Source organism: Rhopalosiphum padi, chromosome 1 (genome assembly GCF_020882245.1).
Source record: "Rhopalosiphum padi isolate XX-2018 chromosome 1, ASM2088224v1, whole genome shotgun sequence".
NCBI classification, from domain to species: domain Eukaryota; kingdom Metazoa; phylum Arthropoda; class Insecta; order Hemiptera; family Aphididae; genus Rhopalosiphum; species Rhopalosiphum padi.
The window spans coordinates 56,183,766-56,202,374 of NC_083597.1; the positions used below are offsets into that span (position 1 = coordinate 56,183,766).

Below are 18,609 nucleotides of genomic sequence, written 5' to 3' on the forward strand. Positions count from 1 at the left end.
ATAAGTTATAACTATCTACCTCGTACATAGGTAAAGATGATACAGATATAGATCATGTTTTATATTTACAATTATTACAAAATACTAATTATTTAAAAAACATTTAAATTGTTTTTGCGTAGTGTTAGATTATAATACGTATAGTGTTTACTGCATGTGTTTAGTTTTTAATAGTTTATTTATAATTTTCTTCTTTATTACTGCAGTAAAATTTAGACCAAACACGTGATGCTGCGGTAAATAGCGGAAGGACAATATATAAATTAATGTGACTGTGGTCAAGGACTTAAAAACCATGTCTGCGCAACATCTGAAAAAAAGCAGACTGAAGCAAAATCACTTTATGAGAGAAACAATGTAATAATGATGTGGTATATTTATTGAATTGTTTTATTGGTGAATGGGTTTAAATAAATAATTGTAGAAGGTATAGGTTTAATCAATTCGTTGTAGACTTATAGTTACCTATAAATAATTTGTAAAAGCTTATTGATTCATACGTGATTTTAAAAGTATATTTATAATTTTATATTATATGTTTTGTCCTAAATACTTTGGTATTTATAGCAATAATGGTCAATGAATCATAATTGAGCATACTATATAATATGTAGCCATATAGCCATATAGGTAATAGGTAAATAAACCTATTTTTAGATTTCTTTCTAAATTCTATCCAAGAAATGAATGTGTATAATTTTTCGATGGGTAATGTATTTATTTTGTTTTTTAAAATAACGAGATAACTTATTTTTAGGGTTAAAGATTAAAGATTAAAATATTTAATAAGATGTATTAAATGTATTAATAAAATAATGTAATATTTAATGTATTTAATGTATTAATTTTTTATAGATAATAATAGATATACAATTTGATAATATTTGTATTTTTTTTTTATCTGATTGTTATTTTTTTATTAAATTGTTGATCTATGAATTATTATGCTTCTTTTAAATAAAATATAATTTTAATTTATATTCTTTATACTTATTCAAAATACAATAAATACTATAAATAACAATTCCATAGTTTTGTACACAGAAGAAGGGTTCTTTTAAATATTTTTTCATCAATAAAAATTGACATAAATTCTTTCTATTAGTTGTCTATAAACCATACTTTATTGTTTTAACAAATTTTAGATCTTTTAGAATATTAATTTATTTCTTTGTATTATCTATAATTATTTTAATTTATGCAAATATAAAAAATACGACAAAATCTGTTTTAATAACCATTATATGGGTACCTACTCTAAAACAATTAGCTAAAATGCAAGCATAGCAAAGATCAAATGATTTTTTTTCGTTGAAAAAAAATCACAATTCACGTCCGGTGTTCGGAAAACTATGTTTCTATAGAGATGTGTGAAAACGTGACAGCAATAAATAAAAACAAAAAAATAAATAAAAAATATTTGTCATGGATCACCAGTCACATCCTAGTCATCACGTCCGACAACCAAACAGGACAAGGAAAAGAAAAATCGATTGAAACAATGGACCAATCAAGGAACCATACCAGAATATCTCTTTTTGGCTTATTTTAAAGAAGTTGAAAATTTTTAAATAACAATAATGTTTTTTCTGTTGTATTCCAGTATAGTTATCCTGTATTTTATTTTCATATATATATAACATATGCATAAAATATATTATTAGGTTTAAATGCGTATATTATAGTTACGTACGTTTAGAAAATATGATCTTACAGACAATATTGAAATTTTAAATGAACACACTTAAACATATTCAATATTTATATTTTGTCTTATGTGTTTTCTAAATAAGTAAATATTTTAAAGCTACGAAGGTATATATAAAAAAATAACTAAGTTGCTCAGTAATTATCTTCCAAAAATGCTATATACAGCTCAGCGTTATAGCCCGGCAGATTAACACGGATTAACAATATGCTATTACACATATCGGTTAAATTTGTGATTATTAGACAACTACTAGTATAGTTTAACATAAGATTGAAAATAATGTTTTTATTTATTAATCATCATACTATTCTAGACCTATATTTTAAAGTACTTACTAATTATTAAAATTTATCATTACATATTTTAATTGTTTTTTTTCATCATACGCGAGACACGAGTACATGACAATCAGAACAGATTTTAACATTCAACGATTATAGATTACAATATTGCTAACCTGTTTGTTTCATCTCTTATAAATACGTAATTAATGATAACTCGAATTTCAGGCTATATTCTGGTACAGTAACCGTAAACTTCGGTGTAAACAGTTGTTTCCTTCGATGATGTAAACACCCGTTAATTTGCATGTCTTGTTCACTCGTAGATGAACACTAAATAATATATATATACACACTCTCTAGAAATAATTAAAAGTATGCTAATAGAAATTAAATGGCTTTTATCATTCGAAAGACGCACCTCTAGGATCCAGTAGCTTATTCACGATTGGGTTCAATTGGGCAGGGTCAATAGTTATTAAGGTTATATATATATATATATATACTCACACACACCTATAATAGCCCGTATTCCCCTTGTACACTCGTAACTATTCTGCCCGTGGACAAGTGTTGTTCAGACGAATTATATAATACTTACAATAATTATTATTATGGTGTAAATCTAAACTATTGTGGACCAGAGATAATCACTGTATATGTGAAATTGATGGAACTCTCTATTAACCCCTCCTGTACGTGTACTCATACATTATCCATTTATAAGGGTAGCCAGCTGATCGGCGTGTCTGCGTGAGATTGCCAATTACGATAATACGATATAAGCAGCGTGTACTTCTATTCAGTTGTATATCTCTCATTTCGAACGCTATTATTATATTGATACCACGGATAACGAGAAAACACGCAGGATGGCATAGTTTTTTTTTACTACATAGTATTATATGGATTAAATACAAAGTCCGTTTTATAGCTAAATAAATTAAAAATCAAACACGATAATCTTGTAGACTACATGCAATATCAATTTTTTTTATCGTGTTCGGATTATTCTGTATTTTTCTAATAATAAGTTCAAATAGTACCTATATGGTATGAGTTCTATGTACGAAAAATAAAAATAATATAAAATAAAATATTATATTATATATAAAAAAAAAAATATATTTGTAACGTTTTTACTTGTTAAGAAAATCGCCTAATATATTTGTTAAAAATCATGTTCAGTGGACCGGTAGTTCGACTACAGTATTTTTGATGAACAAATTGTTTTCGTTTTTTTAATTGTTCGCCTGGTACTTATACTATAGTTTTATTAACCGTATTGTTGATAAGTTGTTTTTATTACAATTTTTCTAAATTCTATATTATATTCTTTCTTTATTATGATTTTTATTTTCATATCATGTTACGATTGTTACGTATACTTATATGCATGTATCATAAGTAAATTTTCATCATCGTGTTCTTTTAAAAAAAAATACATTTCCACTAACAAATTAGATCGTTGTGAACACGAATTTGACGAGGTTCAGGATAATAGTCACCGTCTGTATACACTACTCATAATTTTACTGGTATATATACTGTAGGTAAATCTATAATGTATTAAACACAATATAGATAATATAGGTATATGAGCTAGTATATCTGCTGCATGTATTATACAGTTTAGTGGCATTTCGATAGTTAAGATTGTGTAGCATGTAGCGTATACCGCGGCACTGGAGCTTAACTGTAAGACGTGTTCAAAGAAGATCGGTGTCGTTAAATACAATAAATATAATAATTGTATATAGGACGCACACGTGTTGAATAACGAGTTTCACTGGAACACTTATAGTATTGAGTACAGCAAAAAAAAATGCAATTGAGCCATAATATGTATTAAATATATATATGTATATATTTTAGTAATATAGTTTATCGTGTACATATATGAATAGGTATATAGTGTACAAAGCATAGTACGGTATACGCACGATGTTATTATTATATATAAACAACGACAAAGGGGGGCGTCAAGCAATAATGTGGTACTAAATTAGTGGTGGAGTAGGGGAGCAAGAGAGCTTTCCACCGTGCGCTCCTGATGGTCTGTATAGTCGTTTGCGATCCCGTCCGACGAACAGTCTTGCAAAGTGCTCTGAAGTGTTGAAGGTCTATTCTCAATATAATATTTTATCTGAAAATAACTAAAATTCCAATTGAAAACGTACAGTTTTTTACATTTGCTAGGAATATAATATACTGTCTGGTTGTATAATTTCTATTTTCATAAATACACGACTATTCAATAATGATCCGTTGTCAGATGTACGCGATGGTCGTCTTTGTATTCGGGTGTCTCGTCTTGTTACCGGACCACAGTAAGTTGCTTATTTGATCACGATAAATTATTTTTTGCCCAGCGATATAGTTGGGTATATTATATTTATTTATCGTTTTGACCGTTTACACAGGCAAAGCTATCAATTGTTGGGTGTGCTCCACGGACACAGATCAGCGGTGCAACGACCCGATGAATATGACCAAAGGTGCGATCGAGGACTGTAGCAGAGCGCCACATTCGGCTTTCTTGCAGCCAGTGTGCAAGAAACAAAAACAAAGAGGTACGCGTCCATATTATACGATAATATACATATAAAAACTTATGGGGGTTTTTATAGACGTAAACCGCTGGAGATCACATACATGATTTGTATTCGTGTTTTCATAAAACGATGGATAATAATATTAGATTATAAAATCAGGTCACACTGGCAAAAATGAGTGAAGGTCCTTATACTTGGACGTAATTCAATCCAATTCGATATCACATACTTGCTGCACGGCACTATTGTTTTGTCCAAAGCAGACGTTCCACATAATGTTTAAAATAATAATTAAAATAACTGGTTACAACTGGTTTATGTATAGTAGGAACCTATATCGATCCTATATTCTTTATACTATACTTTGTACAGCATAAATAACACAATATTGTTGATAGATTGTACTTTATATTGAATAATTCATTTTATGCTTCATCATAACTTAATTTAATTGTTTTTTTTGTACAAAGTTTTTTAATAATAATTGAAATCGTACGAAAACAAATTTTATGGTTTTGGTATTATATATATGAACGTAACCTCAAACCACGAATAGAAAACCAATTATTTAATTAGTATATTTGTTTGTATAATGTTATATTATTTAAACATTTATCATCTATTTTAAACATTAATACAGGTAGTTTATTGAATTCAATATGTATTATTCGACGTCCGTCCCGTAACCTCGTGTCTCTATAATACATAACTATAAAGTGTAGGTTTCTACTTTCTATGGAATAAAATAAAATACAATGGACACTGGACAGTATAATATTGTTATATAATATTTCAACACAATATTTACCCAATATGAGTTTATTTTAAATACATAAATATATAAATTTTTTTAAATATGATGACGTAATGTTATCATAGCGTAAGTACGCTATAATCATACGTTCTGCTTAATATATAATAAAATCCAAATATTTGCATTTTTTAAAACAAACGCATATTTTCAAAATACTTGTAGCTATACATTTTATTGAATTTAAAATACTTCAATATCTATCTTAAATACTAAAAATATTTTGTAGATTAGTGTTTTATATGTGTTTACTTGACTAAACTGAGCGTTCAACAACGAAAATACATCATACAAGATACAAATGTACAAAATTAATTATTTTTTAAATAAGTACGATATATAATATGAATAATTAAAGTAAAAAAAAAATTGTAGTAGAAATCAAATAGCTGTTTTCAATAACATATCGAATTTAGTCGATCCCGACAGGTATTACATTACATATCATTGATAATTTGATAATGACGTAAGTATTAGTTAAAGTGATCATATGTGTCAGCCGTTTGAATAACCAATTTTTACTGTACCTGATACCTGTACCATGATTTATCTGAATGTAATATGTATGATGTATATATATACTTGTACATATACACTACTCCTATTATCATATCATGTACTATTAAATTATTATAATTTCATCTTTCTATAGCCTAATTGTTAATTATCAATCAATAGTTATATAATACTATGTCTTGTAATTAACTATTGCTTTTTTTAATCTACACGTAGTATATATAAACCAAATTGTGACATTGACGATTAAATTCTTTTAAATTAATGGATATACGAGATGGTCTATGCGTATTGGGGTGTTTTTTTCATCTTCATTATGGTACCTCGTGTTTTTCGATGATTGAATTAAGACACAATGAACTGAATTTAATTGCCTGCTTAATTTTTATTAACCTTTTGGCCATTCTTGTAAGGAACGATGATTCACCGGAAATTCGTATTTGTCAGCCCGCCCGCAATGTTTTAATTGCTATTTACATTTCCAGTAAAAATTTTGAGATAAGTTGTTTTGTTTAACTAAAATAACAGTTTAACTATTTTTAGGAACCAGAAATACCATTTCTGGGTTCGTTTACCGGAAATTGTTTTTACGTATATGTTATATTATATACTCGTATACTATATAATACAATTATATATCTTTTTTTTGGTAATGATGCAACTCGGGAGACAAAAAAAAACAATCAACAGGTGTGTATAGTGTATACGTATATACGGTGACAATATTTTTTTATCTGAAAAAAACATAGAGATCGAAATTTGAATAGATTTAACATTCTGGCTCTTAGAGGTTTCACGCTCGTGTTTCAACTTTCAAGGGATAACCCGTATTCTATTGTAAAGTGATAGTATAACGTCGTTAGCAATTGCATTATATTAATTATTTCGACAAATATATAACTATATAAGTTATATTGGTCGTTTTATAGTTATCATAAATTATAATATGATATTTTAATAACATGTATTATAACAACGCATGCAAATATTGTAAATGTGTAATCGTAATCAAATAAACTTATGTATTATTGGATATTGTATTATAAAAAAAAAATCTAGTTTTGGCATACACGACGCGACGTATTGGTACATAAATTATACACATATGTTTTGTAAAAACAATAAAGTAAATTATACAGATTAAGTATATAGATTAAATTTAAAGTGGATACTCTAAGTATTTTTCAACTTTTCAAGTGTACCTATATGAACTCAAAATATTTGTTACCATTTTTTTTTTAAATACGATTTTTTCAAATAAATATATAGTTATCTTTAGCCCAACAATTATGAAAAACGAGGCCTCACTATTAAAAATAATAAGCTCAATAACCAACAAATCTAAAACCGACCATGAAATAAACATATTATTATATTTTTTGAGAAGGTAGAAAAATTGACACTATTGGCAATAAAAGTTATTAATTTATTATCTATGACAAATACAGAACAATGCGTAGAATTGTATTTATTTTTAAAATATTAAACAATGAGCGACAAGTAATTTTTTTTTTTTTAAGTAAATTATACACATAATAAAATTATTGCAAACACTACATATTATTATTATATAAATATTGCAGCTTATGTACTAGCATTATTAGATCATTAATATGAAATATGGTAATACTAATACATTTTTAAAGTTATTAGTAGCTTTAATTACATATTATTATACTTAGATAAATTAAGTAAGCAATAGTTTACTTAAAGATAATTTTATGTCAGTAATAAACGGTAAAATATTAACAAATTAATTGAATTTAAGTAAGGTTAGGTTATCATTTTTGGCTATTAAAACTTTTTAAACTTTATTAAATCTTTTTTTCGGTGGTACAATTGGCTATGATTGTATTGGTACCTGGCCCTTAAAAATATCACAATTGCGTTAATACAATATTTTTAATTTTTAAATAAAATTGTTCATATTATTATTTAATAATTCATATTTTTAAATAACCATCAGGAAAATTTACTATTAAGTAAAATTTGTGAAAATAATCATAATAACGTAGTTTTGCAATTATATTTTATGTACAATAATTAAAATATTTTACTTATATAATTAAATGTTTTAATATATATTAAATAGTTAAGTCAAATAAGAAAAAAATAATATAAAATTCAAAATGATAAATAATTATATAATTTTGAATTTCATATAATCTTTTTAATATAACGATGTTGAAGCTCAACACAACAGGATACCTATCCTATATAATTATTTGACATCTTGACTCTTATCGAAATGTATTGGGTTGTGAATAATTTATTGTTAATTTTGTTTAATCAATATCTTTATTAATTCACGTATTTTCAATTAAAATTATTTAAAATTATTACAAATGATACCAGACTTAATTCATTACAGTTTAAAATACAATTTACAATTATAATAATGCCTGCCTCTACCTCTAAGTATACGAGTACTTATAATACATTGCAATTTACAATGTAATTAAATTATAATAATATATAGTTTATCAAACATTATATTATATTTATAGTAATATACAAATCAATATCATACTTAATAGTTATTACACACGGTAGACGGACTTTGTAGTTATTATAGAGTATTAGAGATATAATATATTGTATAGGTATGTTTATGATAACTGATGAATGTTTGTATTTTAATTAAAAAGGCTTACTCATGAATCGTACCTATATGTATTATATAATTATTTTTACTTTTTATTATGGCAAGTGGTGCGGTTTTTTGATGATAATAAGTTGGTGGCGAAACTAATAAACATTATTGGTACTCACGAAATCAGAACTTCCGTTAACATAATATACGCAAATATGGTAATTTTACAATGGTTATTAGAGTCCATATAGGCATAATATATTATACTGTCAAATTAAAAAACTATATTTATATATAATGACAATATTATAATAATTATATAGTATTATTGTTTACCTACGCCCTATAATAATAGAAAAAGTACCAATAATTATTTTACGAATTATAACAAAAATTCAACTGAATATTACTATTTACTATCTGTTCTTATTTTATTTATTTTATAGAATAATAAATAATCATAATAATATGAAACGACTAGGTATATTATTATATTATCATAACAGAGAACAGCTGCATTAATATCTCTACATAAAAAAATTATATATATATATATACTCGCGTTGTGACGGTTCGTCGTCGTCCATGTCCGATCTTAAGCAATATGCGTTTTTACTTTATATATAAGTGTAGGTACTATATTTGGGCATCCGTTTGATCTCGATAAAATTTATTTCGATTTAGCACACCAAACGTTGGTTGTCGGTGCGTGAAATCCGTCGTTCCCGTCCGCTAGACATTAAAACGGATGGTCGACGATATATTCTGTCTACATAGATTTTATAATAGCAATGTACAATATAATATGATTATAATATATATTGTATACATCGTGCATGGTGTTCTATTTAAGGGTCTTATGGTAAACCCTATATGATACTTTTTTAAATTTTACGTGGAAGCAAAAAAAACGAAATTTAGTCTTATATCATTTATTAACTCTTTTAGACGCGTAATATTGTGCGTTTGATTTTTTTTTTCTATCACAGCTTCTTATTCAATCCGCAGTATATAAAGTTACAGAAATCTTAGTTAATATTATTTTACAGAAAAAAAGCACTATGTGGATAAAAAAAATGTTCTTTAGTCGTATCGGAATGTAAGATTTTTAAATATTAGAATTACTACTTATATTCGTTACATTGGAATAAAAATAATTAAACATCTTTTACGTTGCTCAATGTGATTAGTATTATATAATACGAATTGTGTTATAAATTATAATATTACATTTCAAAGTGCAAATAGTTTTTTCTAAAAAAAATATTCACACTGATATACTCATACCTATATTTATAAATTTAAAAATAGTTTTTTGGGCTCAATATTGTATAGTTGTAGCCTGTAGGTTATGATTATACTTATTAATATTCGGCCGGGTTATTAAAGTCGATAATTACACACGCGTAGGTTAAAATGTATGCGTTTAGTAGTATGACATCCAGTTGCTATGTACATAATGTAATATTACGTATTATATGCGTACTTATAGGTACATATTGTACATAGATAAGTACGCCATCCAAAACATTGGTAATATTAGGCACATACCGTGTAACTGCAGTTGGCGGTTATTATTTCGGTCCATTTGGCCATTTCGCCATTTCTTGCACAGCGTCCGCTACAGCATCCGTTTTCGGGACTAGGTATATTATTATTACAGTTAATAGGTATATATATATATATATATATATAATAATTATTGTGTATATTTGACGCTTTCGCCGAGACTGATTTTTTTTCGGCTGTCAACGTTCAAACTGCACCGTTATCCGTACGATTTTTCCCAAGAGGGTATTTACGCAGTATGTTTAATATACATAATATATAGGCATATATATTCAAATGTATTTGTTTTTTTTACGCCGTTTCGCGATTCGCCGGTCGTTTTTTTTCTCCATTCTTTTCGATTTGTATCGTTATTCCGCCCGTGTAATATTATTACTACTATTTGTTATTATTACTATTATTATTATTATTCGTTATTGCGAGCGCGGCGTTTTCGTCGACGGGCAAATCGATTCGTCTCGGGATTTACGGGAGCATCGAGTCGTCACGATTTCACGGTGATGAGTCACCCCCGCCGCTGCTACTTCAAACCGGAGCAATTTCGCGCCTACGACCGTGTACACCTATACCCCGGGCTTACCTAACCACCAGCATGTCTACCTTACCAGTAAACTTACCGTCTACCATAAACGTCAACCTAACCATATCTACCTACGCCTATAGTTTGTAATGTTTGTATGTATGTGTAAGTACACGCAGACACGCGGTTCCGATTCACACGCTTCCCGAACACCGAATAGAGTTTAATATCACGACCATACTGTTATAAGGCCGTACTTATACCTGTACTATGTATATTACATAATTGACACCGTGAAACTGTTCGTATCGGCTTCGTATAAAATCGTGTCACATCAATATACTACAACTTTACTACACTATCGTATATACGCTAATATTGTTATCGATATTATTGTATTAATATATTGTATATTATATTTTTAATCTATCCCAGACGGGTTTCGAAAATTCGACACGAGGTACTCGTATAATTTGTGGGTAAATGGTTTGACATAATATTTAGGTTATACGAGTATCAAATTGTTTTTCCACCCCAAAACGAAATAGCGCTGAAATCGTGTTCATACTGATATCAATCTGTAAACGACACGGTCGACGCGGATTGTTCAACAATAATAATTATATAATACATATACGATATACCTACCTATAGGGACTGGTGCGTCGTGCGATACATAAATACGAGATATTATATCGACGTTCAATATATTTATTTGTCTATAGCTGGTTAATAGTATCTAATTATTATTTTTTTTTATAATGTATATCATGTCGAGATCACAACAATAAGTTACATGTAAAACGTTTAAGATCTCGGTCTGCACTATTTTTAGACATGCGTCGGTAACACGCGCACTTTTAAATTTTAAGTACACTACGAGTCTGCGATGGTATATAAATAAAAAAAACCAATAAACCATATTGAAATTATTGCTCATTCAATAAATGTCGATCCTCGATACGTAATATTATATACATTTCTAGATCGTCGAAGAAGGCTTTAACGGACTACGGACACACGAGTATCTTGTCTTTGTCCTTGAACTATAAAGTATACACAGCCCATCATTGAGAAATAAGATATCCGTCTATGTATGAGAATAGATCGCAATAATTTATTAAGTTATCAACCGCAACGTACATATATTATATACATATAACATTTTTCACTTTCAAACATTCGGATATATGGAAGCATTGATGATGAATATATTCAGTTAATATTAATATATTACTGTTAAAATATTTTGAATACGCATCGTTTGAAAATATAATAGGCATTAGATTTAATAAATGCAAATACTAAAACAAGTAACAACACTAATGGTTTTTATTTCATACAATGAATTCCAAGATACCTATAGTAAATAACTAATAATTATGTATTAATGTATTATACTATTATAGTATATAATGTATTACCTAAATTTATCTCAACGATGCGAGTCATAACTTATGACTTATAAGTAAATAAATCATTTATATATATCGTATGATTGCATTAAATAAATTAAACGATACCTGAAACAAAAAAATGTGCAAAATTATTCAATCTTATATCTTTAGTATATTATTATTGAAATACTGTTGATAATAATATCATCGAAACACTGATTCGTCTGGCTATTATTATAAATAATTATAGAATTATGTAAATCGGGGTTTTTAAGAAATGTATATAAAAAGAAGGTTTTCTATTTTCTTCATGGTACATTATTATGTTACTTGGCTTTCTCCATAATATTGGTTTGATGGTTTAAATCGTAGATTGATATCTGTTACAAATTTATAAAATTACCGATTATATTTTTAGACCCATTATAATTAGGTATATAATAATAATATCATGAATAAATATTTTCTTTAAACTTACGGAAGAGTTAAAAAAAATTATAATGAATAACGAAAAACATAAAGGCTTTGGTAAAATAATTGTTTTTATTTTTATTTTTGCCTATGTATCATATGATTAAAAATAGATTTTTTTGTATAAAATAAATACAAAGTACTAAATTTTTTAGTAAAATCGTCATTTAAATAATTATATCATAAAATCTGTGTGAAATATTTACAAATTGTGTTTAAAATTTTTTTCTTTATAAATTAGACAAAACCTTGTAAGAGTATTTTATACATACAAATGTGAAAAAATATAGGTTATTGATCTAATAACTTAAGCAAACGATCTTCATCAATCTCATTAATGTTTTATAGAAAATCTTATTTATTCTTTTGAATAATTTGTTCACTGTTTTGTTACTCCATTGACTAAATCTTATTATTTTTCAAAGATATATCTATCAGCAGATATTTTTTATTTTTTGATATGTTTATTAAAAATTTTAAAACATTTTTATATCCTACTTTCAAAGCATTTATTGCCTTATGCTGTGATTCCAAACAGGTTGCACAAACTTTTTTTTAATGCCTTTAATTTAATTTTTACTTAAATGTATGCATAAACCGTGTATGCTATTGACCAGAGATTCCCAACTATTTTTGACTCACGGCAACTTAAGATATTTTTTAAAAATCCGGAAGCACCTTATAGTAGTATATCGTGTATTTATATTTATATTTTATAATTTCGATTTTCTTTATTATGTTATTTAAACAAACAAATTAATTAATTTAAGTATTAAATACACACACTTTATCTTTCATTAAATAATTGTTTTTAAATTGCAAAAAATATGTATGATTATTGATTACTTTATATTTAAAAAAGTTTCACGACACTATTTAGTTACAGCTTGTAGGAACCTCGGCTGTAGATTATAAGATTTTGGGATCCTACGAATCTAAGGGGAGGAGGGTTGTGATTTGTACTTAGTGCACACAACTCTCCTATTGCGCTACTGTATGTACGATACCGCTAGGTAGATAGGTTTTGATTTATAACAAGGTAACTCGACGTTATTATTAAAATACAGTAATATTTAACTTAATATAATAATTTATAAATTGTAAAATTCGTCATTATATACACTAGTTATTTAACGTTTTGATTTAAAACAATAATAATATATTTTTTGTAAAATATTTTGGTATACTAATATATTTTTAATATGTAATATTAAATATTTTATGAGAAACGTGATAGCGTCAAGGTGATACTAATATTGTTGAATGTTAAATAGATAGATACTTATATCTGTACAGTTTATTTTATATATTAATATATTATAGTTAAGGTACCTATTTCGCAATGAATAAAAAAAAAAAACAAGAATTATGAAAATAAATAATACGCGTAGTTTAATTTAGGTATTTGTCTCGCATCACTCATTCCAGCACAAACTACTATAAATTATAGTATTGTATAATATATATATTAAAATTATTATACATTATAAATAAGATTATGAGCAGAACTCAGTTGACAGCTTATAGTTATACTTAGGTACCTAGTTAATAGTTTCCTATATTTATATACTATACAGCTTACAATATACATGTTAAATGTGAATAATAATAATAGTACTATTATAAATTAGGTAGAAATAGGTACTACTAATACTACTCATTATTATTACTTTCATAGATCAGCGTACGTTTTTTTTTTTTTTATGGTAAGTTCTATTATTCTAAACAAATCTACTATTATAGTATTGGCGTATTGCACTGTGCAAATATATACGAGTTTATGATATGCCTACCTAGTACCTATATATTTTAAAAGTTTCTATTGAATTTTTTAACTAATTACACCTACATTATTCTTTTTTTTCATCTAACTATACGCTTATATTAAAATAAACAATCGCTTTGGTTTTCGAAATTGCCATCAACTTTTACGGTTGTAAAAATATTTAATCTTAAATTATAGACAATGTCACAATAATATGTTTTTTAGTACATGCTATTATTTACAACGTATATTATAACCTATATCCTGTATGTTTTATGTTACAAACGCGTTTTCACTGAAAAAAAGCTAATTATATTAAAACAACAATAATAATACTATAATCGTTATCATTGATACTACATCATGGTTATTACAAAATAATATTGGTAGGGTATACTCTTCGAATGCAAAAATTAATATTTTTGTTATTATTTTTTATTACTTCGCTATATTTAATTTTTGTTTAGATCAATAATATTTGTGTACAGTGTACATGGCTCATAGGTTATACTAATGTTTTGACGACCTACCTATACATTATACATAATACATATATCGTGATTCGTGACTCATTGAAGCATTATATTTTTTATAGAAAATAGAACGGAAATTATGTTTGCGTATTATATTAGGACAATTTATAATAGAACTCAGACACTCAGTAATTAGTAATTACTAATGTAAACAGTCAAAGAACTCCAGAAAATTCAGATTTTGAAACACTTTTAATTCCACGACTTATTATGAAAAAAATATAAAACGATTAATTTAAACCAAATTATTTTTTTTTGAAAATCATTCATTATTTGGTGTATAGCTCCATTCTCACAAGTTTGACCATCGCATATTATACTGAAAATGTGTGTGGTAAACACGATTTTTTCTTCGTTAATATATAATAGGGTGTATTGCAATTATATACCTAATTAATTATTTATTATAATAATATTACCTTTATAATTTATGATGTAAATTACAGTGAATGGGGAGCTGCTGATAATCCGGTCGTGTGCTTGGGCGTCGGACAGCCGGAGCGACGATGGCCCATGCGCCATAAATACCCCTGCGAATATACGTATCGAACACTGCAGCACGTGTGACCAGGACCTTTGCAACGGCGCGATAGTCATTGGAGGCTGCACCATATTCCTGACCATCGTTTTGGCGATCGCGACCCATCTCGTTACTTATTAACATCAGCTTTTTTATTTCAAAACGCGCCCTTTTCTGCCTTAACAAAGCGGTCATACTATACTCATGTAGGTATATGACACACATTTTTAAGTATATAATATATATAAATATTATATATATACACTGTATGTTTATATATATTACATTATTTTGATTTCTTCGATATTAAACATTTCTTTTTTTATAATTATTGTAACTATATATAAAATTTAAAAAAAGTATAATTTTATTTAATTTAAAAAGGTAACATAGTTTTAATTATAAGGAATATTATGATTTATATATATCTTAATTACAATCCTAACGATAAGAAATTATAAATGGTTATTAAGAATTACATTTTTATAATTTATCATTATACACCTATTTTCTTATTTTCTTTCGCTCTTCACCCCTCCCTTTATATGGGGTCGGCCACCCTCGTCCTATAGATCTATAGAACTTTCTCTCCCCCCATTATATATAATTACCTATTATTTAAATGTTTGTTTTGTTATTTAATGTATTTGTTAATTGTATTTAAAAACCTCAGTACCTATCACCTTTTTTGATGAGTTATATAGGATTACTTATGTATTTTATATGATTATTCAGTAGGTGTAGGATAAGTGCGCTGTTTTCATATTTTAAAATGTACCTAAAAGTAAGTGTATTGCATTTTTTTTATTTTTTAATAAAACTATCTACATAATGTTATACTTTATTTTAAAACTTAGATTAAATGTAATGTAATTTAATATTTATGGGCATATATATATATATATATGTGCATCTATAATAATAATGATAAAGAATAAAATAATACGTATACATTATACAGGTTATATACTTACCTTCTATTTTTTTTAATTTGATTTAATATTTTGTACGAATGGACCATTTCCTTCTAAATAGGTTTTGGTTATTATTTTAAATTATATCATTATAGGTTAAACCGCGTGTTTTTTTTACATTGTTACGTACGTACGATAGCGAAAGTGTAACCGACTTTAAATGTCTTGTAATAATAAGACAATCATGTTTTGGCTACGCTAAAATTATTGCTGTTTAAACTTGCTTTTTGGTTTCTTATTTATTTATTATATAAAAATAAGTATATAATATAGTCATACCTATTATATAAATTATATAAATATATATGTTTTATATATATTATTTTGTTCACGTCTTCCCAGTTCGGGTCAATTCGTAGTATACATTTTTATCAGTTATCCGTCCAAAAATAAGCGCGTAGATCTCTTATTGCTGTTTTTAAGCATTAGATCAACGACATTAAATTTTGTATAAAATATTTTATTGTACAAAATAGGAATTTTATATTTTTAACATATTATTATCATTATTTGAGATTAAATATATGTTGCATGAGATTTATATTTTATCGGCGAGTAATCGTTACCTATAACCATTAATATTTTTAAATTAGTGATATCAATTTAACGTAGGTATATACAGTATACCACCTATACATGTATTGATATTTATTATTTAGTGTATAATATTGGTGTTTAAATAAAATAACCTACACTTTTTATGAATTGTTATTGATATGTTTGATATTATATGTATGATCATTGATCGTATCGATTTTTATAGAATAGATTCATTACATTTTACATAATATCATGGCATTATGTATTACCTATACATAAATATGTTATAATACCTACTAATAATGCTATAATAGGTACCTACAATATAATTAATAATATTTATATACTCTATTTAGGTACTTAAGTACTTATGTAGTATGTACTATTTTATGTCTATAAAGACTTTATCAACAGCCGCAGGCGCGAACGCAGAAAAAAAGTTCAGGCTTCAGGGGGGGGGGGGGTTGAAAAAAGTTTATAAATAGCATACTATTTATTTATTTGTAGGTCAGGTAATTTATTTCCTGAAATTATAGGGGTGGGGGGAGGTTAAACACCCAAAACCCAGTCCTGCGTTATCGTCTGCCAACAGCCAACAGAAATTGAATGGTCTGAATGCGTAGTGTAGTGTAGCATTGTTCACAATTTTAAGACATAATTTAATTCATTATCAGTAGCATTTCACCAGTTAAAATAAATAGTTCTGATTTTCTGAATTTAATATAAAAATTATATTGGTACCTAATAACTAATAATAAATATCTACTGTTCTCATAACAATTTTCCAATTAAAAAAATACCTTCTTAAGTTTACCGTTTATTTATTCTACATCTCATACGCATATATAGGCGTGTTTACGGGAGGTGCCGAGTGGGTACTTGCTCCCCTGTGAACTATGCCTACAACATAATCATGCCCGGATAAAAAAAGTCGTACAGTGTGTACCCTGCAGTACCTTATATCAGCTGTATCTACCTATAGATTTTGATTATTTGTTTCATATTTTGTAGTTTTTTAATCTTGAAAAATAAAAAATAAATGTTTCTTCATGTCTAAAAAAAATAGGTCTCACGATTTAAAACTTTGTTGTACCCCCTCGGCCACCAAATTCTGAACTCGCCTATGCTCATAGGTATACGTATATTAATTACCAAGTGTTTGGCATTCAAAAATGCAACACAATAAAATTCATACCTATACGGCTATACGTAGTTTAATACATATACCTAAACGGCTAAATGCCCAAATATACATCAATAACATTGTTATAGTTAGGGCTCGGGACTTATTGAATTCGCATAATTTTATTGAATAGTCCAATAAATTGCTAAGTAAGACAGAAATTTGTTTCAAGTTGTAACGAATTTAAATATATCAAAGAAAAATTGCATATTTTGAGGTTTTAATAAAAACACGCATTTTTTCACAATAGACATTTTTTTATGCATTTAATATGCTATATTTTAAGTATTATGTAGAATATTTCTTATAATAGTTAATAAGAGTTTTCTGTGCACTATCGTAATCAATTATTATCGATAAACGTCAAATAAAGATAAGATATTTGAAGAGAACTTTCTGGTATTTTTTTTAAAAATAGTTTCCTATACGGCTCGTCATTACTCTGCTAGCATAATAGTAGCCCACATATCAGTCTCGTGTCTTGCGGTCTCGTGTGCGCGTCGTACGATCGTAATATATTATTTTTATTATTTATTACTATAACTTATAGTCATACCTATCTATAATGATGTAATATAGGCTAAAGGGTATGCGGACATTTGGTCCCCGCGAAAAAATGTCGTACGCGACAATTGGTCCCCGTCATAATTTTATACTCGGACAATTAGTC

At 27.0% G+C, this 18,609-nt stretch overlaps 1 protein-coding gene across 1 annotated transcript; it reads left to right on the top strand.

Moving 5' to 3' along the window:
• Positions 1–4,044: 4,044 nt before the first annotated feature.
• Positions 4,045–16,917, top strand: LOC132917300 (uncharacterized). Its single transcript, XM_060977981.1, has 3 exons — positions 4,045–4,322; positions 4,416–4,565; positions 15,169–16,917. Exons 1-3 carry the CDS (start codon positions 4,253–4,255, stop codon positions 15,381–15,383), a joined length of 435 nt encoding a protein of 144 aa, XP_060833964.1. The 5' UTR covers positions 4,045–4,252; the 3' UTR covers positions 15,384–16,917.
• Positions 16,918–18,609: the final 1,692 nt, after the last annotated feature.